General features: G+C 43.1%; 1 protein-coding gene across 1 annotated transcript in view; it reads right to left on the reverse strand.

The window, feature by feature from the left end:
• ptprn2 (protein tyrosine phosphatase receptor type N2) overlaps window positions 1-15,080 on the reverse strand; it is a 105,280-nt gene that overhangs the window by 16,759 nt on the left and 73,441 nt on the right. The window contains exons 12-13 of the mRNA XM_079292535.1: window positions 6,890-7,105; window positions 4,432-4,635 (exon numbers count right to left, since the gene is read on the reverse strand). Coding sequence (XP_079148661.1) covers window positions 4,432-4,635; window positions 6,890-7,105 — 420 coding nt within the window. The remainder of the gene's footprint in view (window positions 1-4,431; window positions 4,636-6,889; window positions 7,106-15,080) is intronic.

Genomic DNA, 15,080 nt, shown 5'->3' on the forward strand with positions numbered 1-15,080 from the left:
TTTTGTGCGCACGTTTGGTTTAACAGAGACACAATTCATCTTCACTTCATTTTCTTCACCAACATATAAAACACTAAACACTCTGACAACAGCGTCTCTCCATTAAAGCTATGATCAGGTGTCATGGAGCATCATTTTGTTCTCAGCTGCTGCACAGCGTAACAAACTGGGTGAGGAGGAGGCTGCTGAAGATCTAGGTCGGGAAGGTGTGCTGATGTTTATGTCTTTGTGCATGTGTGTTTGACCGAGAGGAGGAAAAACATCACGCACAATTAAGACTCCTGAAAGGTTTGTCTGCATTGGAAATACTTCAGGGGCGTTTCAATCACGTCTCTTACTGCTTGCACAGACACTGATAAGATTGTCTGCATTTAAGCCTTTGCTTGGAGAAGACAAAATTGAATTCGCTAGAGAGACAAAGATGGAAAAAAAGAGGGGGGAAGGGTAGAAGTCTATGTGTGTGTGTGTGTGTGTGTGTATTCTCCCAAACCAGGGCAAGTAGGGAGCTTAGAGGCTGTAGCTGGCAAGACGATCTTTTGTAGCGCAGCGCCGTGTTTCGCTTTCTCTCCTGTATCATGGCTCCCCTCCCAATGGGGTTAAATGCTTTAGTCCGCTATTGTGTGAGGCAGAAGATTACAGACTCATAAACTGATGTCAGGGATCAGCTGGCTAATACAATGCAAGTGATACCCAGATGTACTGGGGTTTATATCCCATATTAAAGGCAGTATAGGTAGGCTGTGCAGAGAGGTAACACTCCATTGTTGCATCCAATTTATTCACTCCTGTCTGTCAAAAAGGGTAATCCAGCTCTTTGCAGAATATATACAATTCCTATATTAGATGATAATCACAAAGAAGCTTGTCCAACACATAATAGGCAATCACCCTTTGATGGCTCATGAATTCAGACATCTCCCGCATGCACGCAAAGGATATTAGGCGACTTATAAGAACAGAATCCTACAGACAATGGAAATCAAAGTTGATTGTTCAATAGGGGACCAAAGGTGCCACTCAGGTCTAAAAGGCCGCGCTGAGAAGAGTAAAAGCAACTCTTGTGATTAATGCAGCCGCATAATGAGACAACACAACAGCACAATGTGTGCTGTCTGAGCCCATTAATGACGTAAAGTGACATTTCTGAAATATTACTGTCGATTTCTGTTTTTGTACTTTGAACCATGCCTGAACTTTTAATTTCATGCATGCAAAAAAAAAACAATTATGAAGAGAAAAAAAAATCTCGTTGATGTCAACTCTAATAGCAGCCAACACACACATATATATTTGCATGTGTGTTAGTGTGCATCGCCTACGCAAACAGACAGTGCTGTCTTCCCAGGAAAGTGACAGCATGCCATTATGGCCACTTGACAGAGCCTGTCACCGCTATGCTCTTGTCACCCTCTACAAGTACTCTCTGCTTGCCAGCCTGACAGCATCCCACCTCCCTGACCAATATTACATCTCCATATACTTGATAAATCCACTCTGAATTGCCTCCCATTCTATTCAAACGATGCCCTGCAATCGATTGCATTCCAAATTCATATTTTTCGCAGCTTAATGCAATGCAGCCAGCAGGCCCTTATCAAGCCCTCCCCGTTCCTAGGGGGGAGGCAGTGGACCATGGCGTATTCCAGAGACAGGGTAAAGAAGGTTTAGTGAATGGGGGGGGGGGGGGGGGGGGGGGGGGGGGATTATGTCTGCCAATCAGAGGGTTGGGATGGGAGGCCTGGGTGTCAGGGAAACAATGTCTAATCCTTCCTAAGCAGTCTCCTCGGCAGCAGAGGGTGCTGGGTGAAATCAGGATGAAGGGACACCCAGGGGAGCCAGACACAACAGGTAAAACGTTACTGTCAAGCTCTGCTGTCAAATTAAAAGGAACAATACTGGTAACAGTTTGAACAGGGAGCTTTATGACATGATAAACAGCAGCGAGAGGGGGGAAAATAAGGTGTTAATATGTACGTCTTTGTGTGCTAGCTAATAATAGCTGAATGAAAATAACACATTGTTTTGACTTAAATGGAAATTTGTTGTTTTGCTCATAATCTAAATCTAAAATTGTGAGGAAAAGCCACTGCGGGCAGAACATGTTGCGTGGGTCAGTGGCTGTTTTCCGATGCCTTCGTGTCTGTTTTACTTCCGAGCACATAACTCATCATTTAAAACAATAACTACTCAACTTAATGAGAAAGAGCCTCAGGCGACATAATTATTGATTTTTTTTTTCAGTAGAGGTGATTAAGTCAAGGGAAAGCTCAACATCATCATCATTTTGACCCTGTTTCTGGACAGTATGGTGGACAGTTTGTTAAAAATGCTTGTGAGGAAAAACAGCTTTACAGTGGACTTCCAGCTTCTAAGTGCTGTCCATGGTGCTGAAGAGATCGCAGCAATAACAGCCACATACAGGAAGTAACTCTGTGTTACATCTGGTAGTCATTTCTGAGGTTTTTAATCATTACGTAGGTAACGTTTTCACGGTAGTAGCGCCACGCTGCAGCTGACAAAGTTAACAGAGAGAAGATAGAAAATGTACGATGGCAGAGGTGTGTCAGGTGACTCAGCACACAGAGGCATCCAATTTCACTTCTGAAGTTGAAAAGTCTTTATGCAAGACTTTTCAAATCTTGAGGGGGTTCGAACGGTTTGCGCGCAACATCGTAGTTCATAGTGTGTGTGTGTGTGTGAGATCTGATCGGGCCTCACAATAAGGACCCCCAGCATATGTGCTTTGGAAAGCCGGGTATTCATCATCCTTCTCCACACGGTGTGAGCTCCAAAGAGCGAGAGAGCGAGAGAGGGGAGATGAGAGGAGAGCTGAGATGGGAAAATATAGGTCTGCGATCAGTGATAACAAGGCAATCTCACACATGGTTTCATGTGAGATGGCGGTGGGATTTTAAAGAAGAACCCCTATAGGACATCTCCATGTCAATCATGGCATGAAAGAGAATTAAAGGTCCCTGAGTGTTTAACTTTCTACATTGCACTGCCTGCACTGAAGAACCTATGGCTAATAATAACAGCTCCTAGAAATGATTCACAGTGTCTCTTTTGTTATTGCGGGGCTAAATGCTTTTCTATTGTCAATGTTTTCAAAAGGGGCTTCACAAACAAGCCTTGACGAGCGCAACAAAACCCATCTATTACCACCAATACGAGGCATTACTCAGATTCACTCTCATTCATTATAGCCTACCAATATAAAAGCTAGACATGCAGTGTGATGAATGCTCCCTCCATTAATGGAAACACTGCGAGGCATCTATCCGTCTCTTTTATCAAGCTCGTCTCAAATGAATGAAGCGAAAGTTGTGCAAAATTACAACAATCCATTGTGTGTTTGTGGAAGCGTTGGCAACATTTTCCAACCAAAAACAACAAAAAAACTGAATTTCTAAAACATCCAAATGATAATCGGATGGATGACGATATTTCAGTTTTGTGCAGCTCTCATCACGCAAAACAACGTCTGCCTTATTTTGCTGAGAGTAAGAGAGACGGAGGGGGTAAAAGATGCAAATGATGAGAGATGTGGGGCGAAATGATAAAGAGAGAAAATGACACAGTTAAGGGAGGAAAAAGTTAGGGGAGAAAAAATGAAGACAACAGAGATAAAGCCGAGATAAAGCAAGAGGGCGAAAACAGCGGGAAGAGTGATGGGAGAAAAAACCCAAAGATACCAAGGTTTTGAAGGGAATGAGGTGAGAGGAATAAAAAAAAAGAGACACATCCAAATAGATAAACGGAGATATCAAGCTGTCTTCAGCACAGGCCCCAGCATATTCACAGACACTTTTAAAAGCAGACTCGAATGTATACTCACATTAAACCTCTGAAAAGCCTATTTCTGCGACGTATCCCCGAAGACCCTTTGAGATGATCTCAAGTAACACAGACACAACCCAACCAATTCAATTTAATATAGTTGTTTAATATTGTTGATCATATAAAATAGTGTATCGTTACAATATTTTTTGCATAAAATTGCGTTTAGGTCGATTCGGTCAGTAACATTATTTAATTTGTACTGCACTGCTTGGAGTACCAGAAGATGTTTGAACCAAGTATTTCAACATTTGAATCTATTTTCAAATGTATTTATCAAATCCACAATCCATGTAAGCCATGGCAGGAGTACCTTTTGGTTGCAAGTACCCCTGGTTGATGATCTTGCACACAAGCCCAAACCTAATGTTTTCTTACCAAAAGCATTGGCATCTCAAACTACACGAAACTAAGTGCATAGTCAGTGACTTATGATGTTGTGGTTGTTTAGCTGTAACGATCAGATGCTAAGAACCACAAAGCATCTCTGAGGGCCTGACAATAAAAAAACCACACTTCAACCTACTTCCTTCCTCCCCACCGCAACAATCATTACTCACATTGTCCCCTGAGTAAAAGCAAGTTACTTACCAGTATCATGTGACCAGTGGAGATGTCCATGTTGGACGGCACCGGCTCTTCGCACCAGGAGGAGGTGCTGCTGCGGGTCGACGGGCTGGCTGCAGGGCCATCGCTGAACTGGGACGAGACACTGTTGAGCCTCGAGTGGCGCAGGGTCTCCGGCCGCTCGACGCGATCCGATGTGCGGATTGCCATACGCTGGCGACACAGCTCCTGGTAGTTAGAGGAGGTGAAACACTGATCTTCAAAAATGCAGTTTTTTTTCTTTTTCTTGCAAGGTCTTTATCTTCTTTTCATGAACATAACAATAGTTGTATGGAGGTTATGTGCTTAGCCTCGCTCTTAGGGGCTGAGTTCTGTAAATGCACATTGTAAAATCCTGTATCTCGGCTGACTTGATCTGTCCTCACTTGCCGAGATTAATGGCTTATCCTCGTGGATTATGGAGCTTATACTAATTATGTCAAAAAATACATGGTTGAGGAACCCTACACGATTTACAGAATAAATTCAGTACGTCCCGCCTGTCTTCGTTGTTAAAGAATGGATCTTTTAGTTAAAAACAAATCCTGCACAAAATCACCATACTGCACAGTCAGGTCCTATCGAGCAAAAACGACTTCCTTAAAAAGAAGAATTGTGATTTTTGTCTTGCAAAGAAAGGATAATCTATCCATCAATCAAATGAGATTTAAAAAAATGCATTGGCACAATTGTAAAGTCAAATTTTCTATTGTGATTGATAGCTCCAGCTTTCTGAGACTTGCTAAAATGTCCACTGCTACAAAGATTACACTTCTCCCAGTGACTCAGCTTTTCTCCCATCATGCCTCAGTGCAGAGGCAGGGCATCGGAAATCCAAAGACTAAGCGTTATACACTCCAGTATGAACAAAATGAAAAAGAAAAAATGATATATTGGCAGATTTCTGCAATCTTATAAATGTGTTCATGAACAAACAGTGGAGAGTGGCGCACTTTGCCCGATTCCCTCCATAAGGTGTGGTCACACTTGGTTTTTCGATGTTAAATTCATAGTCTGTAAACCCCATCCGGTTTGGTTTTCAGAGGCAAAGCCAGTGATCTCCACAGAATTAATTTGCATTCTCAGTTAATAACAGCGAGGGCAGGGCAGAGCAGAGAGAATGCCTTATGCAAGCACAAGCTATCTCATGATCTATCATCGTGATATTTCCCTCAGGAGCACAGGCCCCTCTAAGCCCTGGTCTTGGATCAGCTTTCCCGCCGTCAGACTTTAATGATTGGAACCATGAAGCGGTGCCCCGGGCCTTGGCCTCGGGGCAATATCCAGGTCCACCTCATAATTCATCCCACTTCTCAACATCTCTGCAAAGCGCCGCGCTGTACCGGAGTCGGGAAATCGTCCCAGGAGCAAGCAGAGAGACGCAGTTAGCGCCAGAGAGGGCCAGAGGACAGACACATGGAGCCCAGAGAGGAGCACCAGCAGTGGGGATACAGCTTCCCACGTTTCCCCCCCCCCTTTCAAACTACTAATAAGAACAAAAACAGGCCAAGAGGAAACAACGTCTCCAGTATGTGCTGTCATCGAACAATATCTCTCTCCCACAGCATACTAACACATCTGTCAAACATTGAGAACACACCCACATGACAGAGCAGTTATTCCATCCCTAAAGGTATATTGAGAAAAAACATGTGCCGTAAAGAAAACTACAATGTACACAGACGATAAACTTGATTTAAAAAAAAACATAATAAACAAAAATTGATATGTACTTAATGTTTGAAAAATGCATTTATATGTAATTTATTTTTTTTGCTTATCTGTGGCCATCTTTATAACACTATTATACATCACGCTTTGGACGGAGAGAGCAGACCTGTGAAAACCTGATTAAATATTAAAAATGTTAACGCGACATGCAGATAAATATGTTCTGAGTGCCATGCTGGGCACAGCTGAGCCCCAACGCTGAAAATCAATACAGCCCAGGCTGTCCACGGCCCTGGAGGAACAGAGGGAATAGGTCACAGTGGCTGCCGTTCCTCTGTCTCCCTCTCAATCTCACTCTCTCCTACACACACACACACACACACACACACACACACACGCACATGCACACACTTCTCAGGCCCGGTTGAGCGTTGAATAACTGGATGGAGTGAATATCTATTGGCGCAATAAGTCAAAAATCCAACAAATAAACAGCATACAAATAACGTAAATGAACATAAAAACAGCACTGCACGATAAAAAAGCACTTAATTTAATCGTAAAAGCAAATCACTATCATCACAACAGCCAAAAAATATCATAAAAGCAGGTAGAAGAGAATCATTCAAACATCTACACACATTAACAAACACTCTCACAAACCAATCAGAAAATCTACCCCACTCGACCAGAGTGTGTGCTCTTCCAATGGCAGAGCGCGGGCTAAGTGTACTAGAAGCTGATTGGCTCACAGCGAGGGGGCTGGTCTAACCTGATAGGTTGCAGTGGCATCAGTGCTGGTGTCAGTCCCCAGGCTGGCCAGCTTTTCCTTCATGCGGAGGTGGGAGCGCTGGCGCACGCAGAAGAAGGCGGTGGACACTGCCAGCGCCACCAGGATGAAGAGCATGCAGAGGACGGAGAGCAGCAGGAACTGGCCCGACTCCACCCTGGTCTCCTTCACCACCGGGATCTGGGTCAGGCTGCCCCTCTGGAGGACACACAAACAGAGAGAGAACAGTAACAGTCAGAGCAGTAAAGGATTCCACACTGTCTTTTTTTCTGATTGATGTCGTGTTTTTCTGATTTACAGCAGGTCTGTAGTGCTTCTTCACCTTTCCGCTGAAGGCTTGTCTCGACTTTTCCGCGAGAAAATGTGGACGCAACAATGCTTCCTTACCTCCACTTCCTCTCCCGCTCTTTCCTTCCACCCCCCACCACTGTCTGACCGGCCCCACTCATTAGCCAGCTCTAACACTGGCCTTATATTCAGACTGAGCCAACCCTTATTACCAGCCCCAGTCCAGTGCTGCCTCCACACTCTGCACCAATATAGATATTTACAACCCCATTTAGTGCTGGCATGGGGTGGGCTGGCACTGTGCAGCTACAGGAGGTTGGGATACTAAGAGCTTGTGCTTAATTAGCTCCTCTGGTCCTGGGTTTGGCTGGATTAGGCCCTGGCCCAAGCCGCACAGCTAATGACTACCAGGACCGGAGAGACACAGGCTGCCCAGACTGGACCTTCATACATCCACCACCAGTTGAATAGAAAAGGCTTTTCAAATATTCACACCCCACACTGCATGCTAATTCAAACAGGAAGGTGTAGGCTTTGTCTCACTGTGGCAGACTTCGTTTTTAACGGGCTGCAATATTCTCTGAGAGATTTCTATCAGCGTAGGTTAAAGAAGTGGCCTATGTGTTGATAATTGGTCCACTCATGGCCATTTACTGTAATGATAAATTCCCTGTGGGCCCCACTGCAGCATATTTTGAGAGCATAACAGCGATAATTAGGAGCATTAATCTGGAAGGATAATTAATGACACCTAAAATGTAGCTACTGTTTCAAGATTTCCTTTGCTGATTGCATAAAATATAGACATTGTGCCAATTTAGTATTGTATTTAACTCTCAAAAACAGAATGCTGCTATTTTCACAGCATATTTATATTCACATAAATCATCCTCACTGTCCATGGGGTTTCTGTAAAAGCCAGTTCTACAGTTTCTGATCTATTTTTATCAGCTGCATATATGTCAACAGCTATACATCTGCAAAAGGGCAATACCAATAACAGAGAACCAACATCAGCGGGCTCCTAATTGTCTGCATGCAAGTTTGAAAGATTGATGGGTGAAGTGAATCAAATTCATACAACATGAAAAAGAAAGATGGCAGAGCTCTGACATTTAGCCCGAGGGGTCTAATGGTGCCGGCTGAAGGATGGCTATACTTCTTGTTATACCGTTTTCAAAACAAGACACTTCAGCTCATCCCAGTAACAATACGGTTTGACCTGGTGGCTCGTAATTGCCAATGTTTTAGCGGATGTGCGGATGCCAAGGTCTTTCCGATTACCGTGTTGGGCCTGACGACATACGCTCTTGATTGCAATTGCTGTGGTTCGAGCATGTAGTTTTAATCAAGCATTAAGAGGTTAGACAACGACTGAGAGGTCTGAAGAGGCTCATGTATGGGAACAGAGGGGAGGGATGGCCTCAATCCAATGACTGGTCCGTGTTGTGCAGCGATCAAATTAATATATAGTCAATTTCCATGAGTACTTGTTGAGAATGCAAACCTTTCAGAAGGTATCCTCCATCAAATAATCACATCAATAGAAGACTGAATATGAAGCACATTAAAAACCCTCATTGGACGTATTTAATATTCAACATTTGTTGCGCTGTAGACACAGAATGTCACATTGGAGCAGTCGTTAAAGACTGCTGACTCTCAAAACCAAAGTGCCCCCTATAGACCTATTGGTTCAAATCTCCCTGACAAATCCTCATCCCAAGCGATTCCCTTTAACCCAATTATTTCCTCTATATTCTGAAGAAGAAAAAAGAGAAAAGTCTTATCGAGTTAATCGAGACGTGGCCCTCTACAATCTGTGGCTACTCTTACTATTTAAGTAAACACCTTGAAATTAATAATAATAAAAAGAAGCATTTCCACTGTGGGAGCAAACAGGCTTGAAACGCACTGCAAGCAAGAGTGTTTGAAGGCGGTAATCGTGTTAGAAGGAAACCAGAGGAGATACAGAGAGGGAGAGAGAAAGAGGGGGAGGAAAAGGGAGAAGATGTGAGGCGAAGAATTACCTCCATGGCCCTTTAGAGTTCTGGCCCTTTGCTTTTAAAAATACATATTTGTATGTATTTTTGTAATCATTGTATTTTACTATAATTACAGTATGTCTTAAAACATAGATTTATCTATCTAAAATATTTTAAAAGACAAAAACACTGAATAATATTAATACATAAAAATTACATTTAAAAGAAAAATCACACAAATTGTTAAATCAAAGCTTACACAATATTTTAAACTGAAGGTTAGAGCATGATTATGCACTAGAATTCAAGATCGACATGAAACGCTACCATGAAATAAAGAATCAGATTTGTTTCCCTTGATGAATTATTTTCAAACTCAGTAAATGTATTTTTTTTAAATCGTGTTCCCCACTGCTGTTAGTGTAAGATCCACACTCAGTGAAGTTATTACTCTCTGCTTCTTACAGACTTCCCTCTTCTGTTTCTCTCTTCTATTCATATATAGTGCGGTGAATTAGCCAATCTGAGAGGAGACAAGGGGCAGATGGATTTCGGTGCTCTGGATTATTCAAATGCTAGAGGAAAGGTCAGGCAGAGAGGTGTTGTTGGGGCGGCTGGCTACCCATTCACTCACATCACAATGCCTCTAAGAAGTACAAGAAAATCCTCCCAAACACACAAACTGCCAAACCTCAACTCTAAAGGTTGTTTAAGTTGTTGTTTTTTTAAAGTGGCAGCTAATTGAAGATTCAGGAAGTTTGAAGCTATACATTTAAAGTAGTTTCTATGCAATCAAATGTGGCTGATAGCCCTGTGATAAACTCAAAAGATCACACATGAAACGCAAAATGTGTTAACATTTTAGGAGCATGATATTTTTCACAGATCTAAGAACACACTGGCAACACCAAGTAGATGAAATTATTGAAATTTTGTAAATACAGTGTCAATAGTCAGAAATATTTTTCAGACAAATTAGTAATCTCTGTAAACCTTTGAAAAATCATGATTCATTTCAGAAATAAAAAATAAAGCAATTAGATATGGACAAACTCACATTACCATAAAACCTGCAACAGAAAATGTGCCGGTAATCCAACTATAGAAATAAATCTAAGAATAGAATAAAACAATATCAATTAGATAAAGATAATTATTTTTGGACGAAACACTATTCAAATAAAATAGAATAATCGATGTAAAAACATAGCGGGTTTACCAGCTTTCAGGCTGTATAAACCGCGCAGGATGAACCTGCACATAAACTTTGTCCTCTGCAGCCAGATGTGCTCAAAGCAAACACCATCGGGCTCAACAACCACTTTGACCAGGATTGTTTCGACAAGTTTACGTTTTGACTCACTATATGTGGATGCACATCCCATTTTTTCCCGTTGCTCGATCATATTTTATCCCGTAAGCTTCTGGAGATTCGTCCTCGAGCAGCTTATCGTAGCAGAGAGGATGAAACAAAATGAAAACATGAAACCAGAGCTCCGAAAATATTCTGCAAAACACTAAAACTCATCAAAGCCGGTCCTTTGAGGCGCCTTTTACGCATTTGGCGCATTGAAACTTGCACACGGAACATTCATAAAAAAAAAACACACACAGTTGCACGTTTTAAGCCTGATGGATATAATTACCTAAATCCATGTCGCGGGGCAGAGCGCACATTTCGCGGCAAACGGAGGATGCTGTGTCCTGTATTCCAGAGAGCATGCTGAACCACTGACGCTCGCCGCAGCTCCAAGAAGCGTTTGTGCGTCCCGGCCGCCCACTCAGTCCGCTTCTCTAAAAAGTTCCCCTGCGAGGGTCCCATGCGTCCCCCAGCGCCAACAAAAGACCGCGGCTTCAACACGAAGATGAAGAAAAAGGGGGGGGGGAGGGAGAGTCGAAGAGAATAAGAAAAGGGAGAAGAATGTGGGATATGCCCGCCTGATTTTCCGAGCCTCGGAAGAATGTGCAGAAGCCCCACTAGTGAGTCCTTTCAGCGCCTCTGTGCCAATGAAAAGAGATGGGGAGGTGGTGGGGTTGGGTTTTTTGCGATCATTTCGTTAAGGCTGAGCCCCTCCTTATATTCAGCAGCTCAGGAGTCCCCGTCCATTGCACATGTCATATCCAGTGGTTGCTATAGCGATGCCTCCACATGTTGTCGACAGTGAATGTTCAAGAAGCGATGCCTGGCTAATAGGCTTGCCGGCCGAGGGGCGATATGAATGGACATAGGGCTAGACACTCATTTGTTGAGCTACTAGGGGTCTCTGTGTTTGGTGTGTGAATTGCTGTTTTCTCAGGCTCTCCTTTTCCTCTGCTCCCTCTCCCAGGGATTCAGTTATGTGAGCAGAATAAGGGAGATGGGGCAGTCTATTCTTCAAAGTAGGATTTTGCATTCAAAGCTGAAGTGAGCACTATTATAAGAGGCTACCGCACAGTAGAGTAGTTGTAAACTATATGAATGCTGCATGGGACATTGTGTAGTCTGAAAAATGCTCAGCCTAAAGTAAATTGCGTATAATTGGCTACGTCTTTTCTCTGCGTCCCTCTAAGATCGGCAGGAATAAAGAAAAGAAAAAAGGAGAGGAAAATTGCAAGTTTAACAAGTTTTAAAGATAAAACCCACCAAAAAGCTATCCTAATTAGCAATCAGTCTGAAAAAAAAAATGATCCAATGGAGAGCAACAGCTGCACTTAGCAGGGAGAGCGAGAGAGAAAGGGGGATTATGGAGAGCACAGGGAGAGAAAAGGAGAAAGAAAAAGAAAAGGGGCGGTGAAGAGAGGAGAACGGGGGTCCTGTCAAATGCAGATGACGAGTCTTGGGGAGGGTGTGGGGGCTGTGTGACGGGGGGGGGGGGGGCTCTCCAGTTTATTTTTTCCATTCAGAGTGCACCCCCTCCTCTTCTCTATTGTCCCTCTGTGTGACAGCTGGAGTTGGCAATGTGAAGGGGAGAACAAAAACGAGCTCGCTGTCCAGCCTGGGTCCGGTGCCGCATCGGACGCCACCCCACCTTCAAAAAGCAAAGCCAACCAGGCGACCCGCACAGACAAACTCTGAAGCAGAACACACTCAAACTGACTCAACAATTTTCTTTTTAGCATCCCCCAAAAACTCTTATTTGCCATACCTTGTGTATGATAATGCTACAAAACTGAAATTATTAATGCATTCTGTTATTTTACGCTGTTTTTGTTCCTTAAAAAAAGACAAAACTATGAAAACGTGTTCCTTCCCTACATGTCATGGGGTGACACTCTTCACGTCATGCTCTCTGCACACTTGCATCCTCATTCACCAGGAATTATTCTGAATCCACATTCAGTTTTTACGCCTGCCAGAGGGCACAAAAATGGTGCGACCACCATTTTTATCTTGCAGCATTCAGGTTCGAATACAAGAAAGAATCGTCTGCGGTGCTCACTGTAGCACGAATGCAAGATGGAGGCAAGAGTAACGCATGGTGGGAGACTTTTATCGTGACCAGCGAGTGGTTTTATTATTGGAAAGAAAGAAATAGTGGCTCCGGAAGTTAATCCCCAGGATATCAGTCCCTACATTAAGTCAACCGTACGATCATATCTGTCGTGTTCTCTGGTGAACTGGAAGAGAGCCCTGTTCACTCTTTCTCATATGAGATACCCTGGTCACCCACCTGTCAGCCAAATCTAAATCCACACTCATCCAAGCAAGGGTATTCCCCTGACACCACAGCAGATTGAAAAGAAAAAGGAAGAAAAATGAAAATGTCTACCAAGAACCCGACACAATCTTCACCTGCTCTTTGAAGGAAAGCCTGACTTTGGCACCCGTTGTTTTCCTTCACTTGAACTCTGCGCAAATGGAAACATTTTCACACATTTCAGCCACTACTACCCATCACACACTACGATTTCACAACTCATGTCACGTCCTCCAGCGAGGCCGGTGCTAATGGTTATCGCACCAGGGAGGTTTGACGTGCATCGATTCATCACAAAAGAAAAACCTACAAGCTGTCGAATTCTGAAGTCACTCTTATGGTCACTGGCGATATGCGCACACGCTGTCACGCCCCTGTGTTCCACCAGTAAGTACTTCCTCGGGGTAACACATGTTCGAGCAGTCGGCTTGAGTCCTGCCAGGCTTATCTGTCCTCCTCTCCTGCGCTGCTCCGGTGTTTGCCTCCATGTCACATTTCACATTTCCAATAAAAAAAATAAAATAAAAACATGGAAAAGCGGCGAGCGTGTTTAAACAACGGGAGAAAGAAGTGCGCGGCACTTCACCGTGTCGCTGAGAGAGGGAGGGATGAGGAATGTTAAACAAATGTCATGATCAAGTGCACTACCTGAGATGGCAGAGCAGACACATCCATACTTGTGCATATGAGTTGAGAACAGGGATAAAAAGATATCTGGCTTAAATATTTGCTTGCACCCACAGGCTGCACAATTTTGAACAAATTAACTTGCCTGTTTTCTGTGTGTGCAATCGAAATGTACACGCATCGGCGTTAGTAGGTCTTTCTTGCAAAATACACACGCTTGAATCCGAGTGTGTATACCTGCAACAACACCATAGCTGCACACAGACAAGTCAGAGATTGTAATATGTTTGGGCAAACAGAAGCCCAGCAGCACACTGAGCCTGTGGACCACCAATCACTCTATAACAATATCAGCGAGAGGCTAATGCAGTTCACACTGCTGCTGGACAAGAAACCAACAGCTGCAACGTGTACCTGCAGACTTAACCAACGTGTGATACCGTTACACCAAAAATAGTCGGGGTTTCGGCTCGGCTCTATGAAATGGGGTTCAATAAATTATTCATAAATAATATGTGAGCAAGTCTCAGATATTATTGCAGCTCCATTTGGGAAGGTTTTGGAGGATTAGCTTCGAACTGTAATGCTGAGCGAAATGCATGCAAAACAAAACACATTTGGGTGTTCTGGTTATTTGTTTTTATCAGATTCACCAGCTGTTATTATTATTCCTGAAGTGATATTCGAAGATGTGCGTGAAGGGAAAGATTTAGCTTCATCTGGGTTTTTTGCTCTTTAGTTTTTAAATGCTCTATTTCCATGCTTATCTTTAACATCTGTAATGAAACAAAGCTCTCATATAGGCAACATTTAAGTTTGAAAGTCTGTTGGATTCAAAGTACAGTGATGTCATTTTGGTATATTTCTTTTGTTGGTACCCTGCAGTTTGATTTTGCCTGCCACCTCATAAAATAGCACTTACAATGAGCTTCAATATAACAGGTGACACCTTGCTCTCCCATCTAAACTCCCTTTTATACATCACGCACTGTAAGGTGCCGAAACTTAACAGTGAGGGGAATGTCTTAAATTAATTGTGTCTTTTGTGTGTGTGTGTGTGTGAGAGAGAGAGAAACACCATATTTCCTAATGGATGATGTTCAAAGACACAGAAAGGTCCCATTTCTGGGTTTGACTTGAAACACTTGAATTGCTGTGTCTCATGCTCGTCACTTGCTCAGAGAGGAACCATTCAAAGCCTGCGTGCGTGTCAGCCATGTCATTCTGGTATTTCCCCAGATGGGCTTGTTCAAATAGGCCTCTTTCTTATGTGAATCCCAGCCCAGGCATTGCCAATGCCAAGTAGTTCAAAGCAGTAAACATCAAGGTAAATGCTATGCCTGTCATCTTGACTATATTTAAAGCAGAGGCAAACCCACACACATGTGCACAACAATGTGCACTTCAAAAAGAGAGTGTTGTGGCGTCATAGCCCGGAGTAGAAAATTGCTCCATATCTGCAAAATGATAGAAAACGTTGAGGATGACAACAAAGCAGTACATCACTTTACAACGTGCACTTAAATTGAACTGATGATTTGTGGTTTATAGGTGAGCGAAGAACAGGCACAATTGTACGGACTAATCCGTATCTGA

The sequence above is a fragment of the Melanostigma gelatinosum genome (assembly GCF_949748355.1).
Source record: "Melanostigma gelatinosum genome assembly, chromosome: 20".
Taxonomy (NCBI): Eukaryota; Metazoa; Chordata; class Actinopteri; order Perciformes; family Zoarcidae; genus Melanostigma; species Melanostigma gelatinosum.